This window comes from Coturnix japonica, chromosome 1, assembly GCF_054131305.1.
Source record: "Coturnix japonica strain WE chromosome 1, WE-NBRP24, whole genome shotgun sequence".
In the NCBI taxonomy this organism is placed as follows: domain Eukaryota; kingdom Metazoa; phylum Chordata; class Aves; order Galliformes; family Phasianidae; genus Coturnix; species Coturnix japonica.
This window is the reverse complement of record NC_140663.1, coordinates 95,122,635-95,129,629: the sequence shown is the minus strand read 5'-3', so window position 1 is coordinate 95,129,629 and position 6,995 is coordinate 95,122,635. Positions and strand designations below refer to the sequence as shown.

The following is a 6,995-nucleotide window of genomic DNA, read 5'->3' as shown; positions in this document are numbered from 1 at the left end:
CACCCTTTTCTTTCTTTTCGATCATGTCTCCCATTCCAGACTGATTTTGTCCCTCCTACTTCATATCACTGGCATAAGAGGGAAGAGTCTGAGCGAAGACTGCAAACAGAGCTATGATGCATTATATTAGCAAAGCAAATCTACTTAATGTTCTCTTAAATTCTTTCAGTTTCTTGCTTCTTTTTGTCCTTTTACTAACTTCAGTCTACCTTCTCGCTTGCTCTGCCCTCCGATTATTCCATTTTTGAACCTGCAACCTCCCTTTCACATTTCCCATTTTCTTATGAAATAGTTGTCATCTTCTCTGTCACTCCTAGTCTAGTAGATTCTCTTTCCATCTGGACTGCACACAAAAGAGAGGGGCAAATAAGCTCTGTTCTAGCTCTGAAGAAAAGCAACCCCAGTCATTTCACAGTACTGCCTTTCAGTACTCCAGCCATGGATAATCCATGCACTACAGGGAGAGACAAGTCAAACTAAGAATTGAAAACTATTGAAAAGTTTCAAAAATAGTAAATAATTGTTGACCATTTTAAAATAATTTTATTAATCTTTCTTTTTCTTAAAGATGCTTTCTTTAGAAATACACCTTTTTGTTTTGTTTCTATACATAAAATGTTACTCTGAACTTTAGAGGCTGGAATAAAACCACCAAACCACCACACCTCCAATAACTCTAAAGACTCAGGTTGATTTTTCTTTCTCCTAGCCACCAAATTAAATTAAGAAAAAATGGTATTTTCTGCTTTGCACCTGACGACCAGCATCGATATTCTGCATGCACAGTTTTACCAGTAACACAGGTGCCAACATTCCCAGGTGGGACTCAACACTTGAGTTCCACGGGTGAACTGACTTGTGAAGAAGACATTCAGAACAGTAGCAGGGCCTTCAGCCAACAGCACTTCTCATTGTCTTTGGTAAAAATGGAAGCTGAAAGGCACTGCACAAATTATTTGTCGATATTACAAAAGATTCTTTGTCCATTTTATCAAATGGCTATTTAAAAGTTATAGGCAGGTGTATTAAGCAAATGTGAATCTACACTTCCATACATTCAAATTCAAATTCAGAAAATTAAGATGCCTGTAACATTTCCTGATCTGCTCATAGTTCAGAAAGCTACAAGTCTCCACATTTTCCATTTGATAACTGTTCTTTAGTCTAAAATCTCTGCATCCCACTGGGCTTCGTTTAGAAAAGACATAGCATCCTTCTCTTTTGAGAAAGGTGTTCTCAGTATGCATGTCACCCTGGCCATCATGATCCACTCTTAACATCTTCAGTTCAGCATATGATAACCTATAAATTTCCTTTGACTTTCAAACTGTTACTATTGAGAACAATTTTAGATTCAAATGACTCACTGCTAGACAAAAAATTTCATGTATGTCTTGCTTATCTCTACGCTCATATCCCTTTCTGCATGGTTTTACACAAAAAATAAATGTGTTCAGGTCATGCATGGTTACATGTGTGTAGAAGTGTATTTCCTAGTAACATTTTAATACACCTTCCAACTTCAACCAAACTTTACAGGATAACAATGTCTCAGTTTCTCAAAGGTTTAAAAAACAAACATACTGCTACTGAAAAGAAAGACACCCCAAGGAAGAAAAACAATACCATGATCCCTCCTCCAAAGCACTGAAAGATGGAGATCTATCTGGAAGGAGAGAGGGACTTCATAAATAATTCCCTGGAGAAGAAGTTTTAGTTGGTACTCGCAGCTTTTTAAACCACAAAACCAAATACCTACAGTGCACCTACCAGTAGGAAATAACAATCTTTGATCCTAATGCTTGTTGGTCTATTTAGATTAAAATATTTGAAAGGTAGGGAATGGTGCTGCATGGACATCTTTCATGTCCAGGCACTTCATGACTACATAGCATGTGAACACCTGGGCCACAGATGTGCAATTAGGAGGCTCGTAAGAAGGATCATAATAGAATGATATTTGCTGTCATATTCAGCTGTTCTTGTATTACTGTATTTTCTGGAGCATGAAATCTTATGTCCACAAAACAAGTTCAGCAGAAGTAGAAATATGGAAACTTCCTCACACTGTTCCACTGCTCGCATCCACTAGTGAAATGAAAGGAAATGGCAGCTTGAAGCCCTTTAATTCATCCAGAATTACAGCAGCTGAGAAACTGTCTACTGGTCTCAGAGGCTGATTAGGATATTTTTTGAGCTCAAGTAAACAGTTCCATGCACGCATCTGCCATTTTCAAGGAGAAAATATTTCTAGTGTAGCTAGTACCAAAGATTGCAAAAATGCACTCAAACAGCATTTTCTTTTTCATTCTTGCAAATGCAGAACATTTATATTAGTGTAGTTTTCAAGAGTCTCAAGATAACTTCGTAAATGTGCAGTGCTGATTCAGTAATGCATCAATAACAACTCATTTGCATTGGTGGGTTCCAAAATACAATTAGTCTGACGCTATAATTTGAGTTTACGTCTGAAGTTAAGCACCTAAAACTGCCATTTAATATTTTATACTCAGTTGCCATTTACAGAAAGGATAAAAACATACGGTTCCCCCTGATTCCTTTGGTTATTAAATAGACACGTAAACAGCTTATATTAGATGATCAAATTTGACAAATCATTGTAGATTTGTTTGAACTGTACATCTCTCTACGTGTTTGTTTGTTTTTTTTTTTCAACGTCAGTTACTTTCCACTGACCAAGTTTAATTAATGATAAATCAAGTGCAGTCACTGAGAGAATGTGGTGTTAAGATTCTTCAAGTTATCGTTTCTTCTTTTTTTAACTTCTGTGCCAATATGTTAGCAATTGAGTGCCACGCAGATGCTGCAGTTGAAGAGGATTCTGTACTGGGAAACCTCAACTGTTCCTGGGACATTAGGCAACAACTAAGCAAATTTTGTCTATAGCCATCAACTCTGATAAAGACAAGCATCACTTTCTTACTCTACAAAGTTCGGTTTCACAGTGATGTCTCATTATCTTATAAGACCACAGGAGTTCACCAGTTTCCAGTTTGCTTTTGCAGCTGCAGACTCCCACAGATGCAAATGTGGCTGAACTATATGGTCAGCTGGTGCCAGGACTGCTGCGACACATCTAGAATGGTTTCTCCTATAATCAAAACCCTCTCTGCTAGAGCTAGAGCATGTTCAGAACTATAGCCTTTCTTTCACCTTTAACTACAGCAATCAGTAAAACTTCATGCAGCATTTGGAAGAATGGTTCTGTGGTTTTATTTTCCCAAGAAACCTCAGATATCCACACGGAGGCAACTCTCCTTGAGGAAGGCAGCACTTCTTGAAGTCACCCTCAATGTGAATGTCAAAATAAAAAAGTATTTGAAGTAGAAAGTCTTCTTCGCAGCAGCTGCTATTGCTTTTTCCTCCCTCACAGAATACCTTTTGTCAGTTTCTTGTGGAAAGAGCCCCAGAAAACCCACTCTGTCATTTAATAGTCATGTGAAGATGACAGGGCTATGAATAGAGGCCATAGACAAAAAATTACAAAATAATTTTAAAGCCTCCCTCCAGCTTAAGCACTCTGGATGTAAGCATCTAAAACGTGAATGTACATAGATATGACACACAGAAAAAAAGTTTACTAACACTGTCAAGTAATTGATATCAAACTGAGGATCCATTATGCTTTTCATTAAAACATATAAAGTTACATTGGAAAAAAAAAGCAACCAACCCTAAAAATAACAAGGTAACTGCTCCAGGTGAACTAGACTGCTATGTGACAAGGATAAAGTGTCCTGATGCTGCCAATGAGGGTTTTAAGGGATTCTGTATAACTGATGGCCCAAAGCTCTGACAACTCTGTGACCACAATGGTCCCAGTTAATCCTAACCAAGGGCCTGTTGTGCTGCACTGTGACTGTCACACAGAGGAATAAGGTCACAAAGTGTCATCTAGGACCCCTGCATTTAGAATGGGATTTCACAAGGAGAACATACAGCAACAAATACAGTGGGAAAGTTACTCACTTTCTTTCTTCCAGCAGCGCAATTTCTTTTTTCACCTCATGATACTCTTCTGCTATTTTGCAGTGTTGCTTGTACACCTGCATTGATTCCTTAGAGTCATGACATGGAGGCAGAGGCTTTACGAAGAGAAGAAGAAAAAAAAAATACTGCTTTTGAATGCAATATTAGGAATAAACATGTGCTTTGAAAGACACAATCGTCTGTTCATCTCTGGGAGAATATCTGAGAACGAAGTTGAATACTTTGAGAAAAGCTGCTATATTGAAAATAAAATGAGAATAAAAGGTGTGGAAAGTTATTGACTAAGCACCTTTTTTCATAGAAGCACTGCTTCTTCCAGCTCATTATTAAAATGGACAAGGCAGTGAATTGAGACACTAGAGCTGATTCTGCTGGATTCACAAGGAGTTATACTGGTAAAGCCAAGATCTCATGGTGTGTGTGACCAAGCAATACCTCAGTCTCTAAGCAGCCTGCTCAAGACTGTAGGCAGTTTCTCTGCATCTCTAGTTCCTGTAGAAGAGGATATACTTAGGTAGCAGTTATGAGAACATTGGCAAAGTGTGTCCAGTTTCCACAAGAGGAGCATGTGAGATTCAGAGTAGAAAGACGACAGGAATTAAAAAATCTGATAAAAAAATACATAGTGAAGTTATGTAAAAGCATTGTACCTCCTCACCTGTATACCTTATTATTATTAATAACAATACATTATTACAGAAAGATTTGTTGTTGTTGTTCCAGTGCATACTAAGTACAGCAGATTATATCTCCCTGTCCTAGGTCTCCTCATAAGAATTTCAACTAAGAACTTGAAAATGCAGTATGGTTAAGTGTCAGTGTATTTTGTTCCTTAAAAGAGTACAGCTTAATTTGGGCCTCAAGCTTGGCTGTCACATCTTGACCACAGCACTTTCAGGAAGTGTATTATTTTTAAGTGATTAGCCATGAATCAATTGACTGTAAATGAAGTCCAAATAGCATGCTTGAGCCACCTGTTTGAAGCAAAAGGAAACACTTAAAATAGTTCCTTCACTGTCCAGTAAAGGAACATCCAATGGCCTTTCACGATATAAGCAGATTTTTACTTCTTGTCATTCTATTTTGGCTCTTATTTGTAGCGTAATATTCCTTCGAGTGCATTCTTAGAAAAAGACAAGCACAAGTCTCCAGACATTCCCTATCTATGATCTCGCAATCTTGTGTTGTAGCTAAACTGGAAATGCATATTTTATCAAACATAGTCGGAGATAAACATGAAAAATGTTCTTATCAAAGAGGCAGATTGTGTTGGCTTGAGATGTATACCAGTGCAAAAATGTCACCAATGTCTGGACCTCTGAAAGTATTTGCAGATGGTATGTAGTTCCGCATTGAAAATTTAAAACAGACAGTCATTTTCCATGTTCTAAATGTAAGAAATGCCACAGCAGAATAGTTTTCATGGCACAGTTCTGAGCTTGGAGAATTTGGGACCCCAGGGAAAGGGCTGTCCATTGCTTGGTGAATGCAGTCCTAGGAATGGGCTTTTAATTGCATTTCAATGTGGATGAGCAATAGCACCATTCATACAGTCACCCAAATAATAACCACAAATTTAACAGGACAGAATATAGAAGTCTCGGCGCTCTAATCCAAGAATGCAAGGGTGAGCCAAAGTAGCATCTCTGGTATCTACCAGAGATCAGCAAACAACAAATGCATCATAATAAAACAATCTTGAACAATACCCAGTGGGGGAAAGTCCCCAGAGTGATACTTCAAAGAGGAAGAAACCTGATTTGGCTTTCAAAATAGTTTCCGCAAAACTAGCTGGTTTAAATCAGTTTAAAAACTAAAACAGCATTCGGTCTCTGTATTCCAGCTTCCCACTCAAAAGATATATTTAGAGAGTTAAAATTATCAAGTCATGCTGAGGCTTAATATCTAATTCCCACTTAGAACCAGTTGCTGGCTTTCAAACTCCTACCATTGTTTCCTCTTCAGTGCCATTTTTTTCTTACATTGATATTTTATCACTCAAAATAAACAGACAATAAAAGACACAGTTTACTGGAATTCTGTTCATACAGTTCTGTTTCAGCATTGAAGGATGCTCTTACACACTAAATCAATAACTTTAGTTCTAATTGTGAAAAGATGCCTATTTGGTACATAAAAATTAAGGCAGCACATTTTACTTTAAAATGTCGATTTGATAACACTTTCATATGACTGGATATTTTGGTTTGCTCTTTGGGAAAAATGACATTTCTAAGAATGGTCTTGGAGATAATACCTTCAGTTCCTATGAATAATTTCTGGGCTGTGGTACATAAAACTCAGGCTTTTGCATCATTACTTAGCAAGCAGCTGTACTGTAATCACAAGAGATGTAGAGGAGCAACACTCTGCTTTTTTGCTGCTCACTGTAAAAGACAAAGCAACCCATAAGCACAGGGAAATTATTTTAGCCATGTCAAACAGCCTGCTTTTTGCCACAAACAAGGGTACAGGGAATTAATGTTCCAAAGGGGCACCTCTGAATTGGCTGAGATTTACTGTGCTGAAACATTTCCATAGAAAAGAAACGAATAACAGCAATGTAGCAGTTATTGGACTTGCCCACAATCATCTAAACAAGACTGGGAGGAATGTGCAAAGATCTGAATCCAGCCCCATGTTATCAGAATCAAATTCTGCAGTCCACGGGCATGTCATGTTGTTAGAGCAGCTCAGGTCCCCTGTCTCAGCCAAGGGTCTGCCCCAGAGCTTCCACAAGATTAGAAATTATTCTGTTCTTTCCAGTTCTGTTTTGCTGAAGATAAGTTTGCAGTTTTTTCATTACGCCAGCACTGGCTTTCATTCAAACGGTGCTCCTTTGTCCTGCCTATTCTACCCCTGTGATGTGCTTACAGAGAGCTCTCATTCACTTTCCAACCCTACACCCAAGCTGCACTCCTCTAATCCCTCCCAGACAAAGCTTTATCCTCTAGCTTGTCCTAGCAGTCTCTGCTCTCTGTTCC

General features: G+C 38.2%; 1 protein-coding gene across 7 annotated transcripts in view; it reads right to left on the bottom strand.

The window, feature by feature from the left end:
* MAP3K7CL (MAP3K7 C-terminal like) overlaps nucleotides 1–6,995 on the bottom strand; it is a 33,704-nt gene that overhangs the window by 5,341 nt on the left and 21,368 nt on the right. For all 7 annotated transcript variants that reach the window (XM_085528027.1, XM_015881045.3, XM_015881013.3 and 4 more), the window contains one exon: nucleotides 3,991–4,106. In XM_085528027.1, the coding sequence (XP_085384153.1) occupies nucleotides 3,991–4,106 (116 nt within the window). The remainder of the gene's footprint in view (nucleotides 1–3,990; nucleotides 4,107–6,995) is intronic.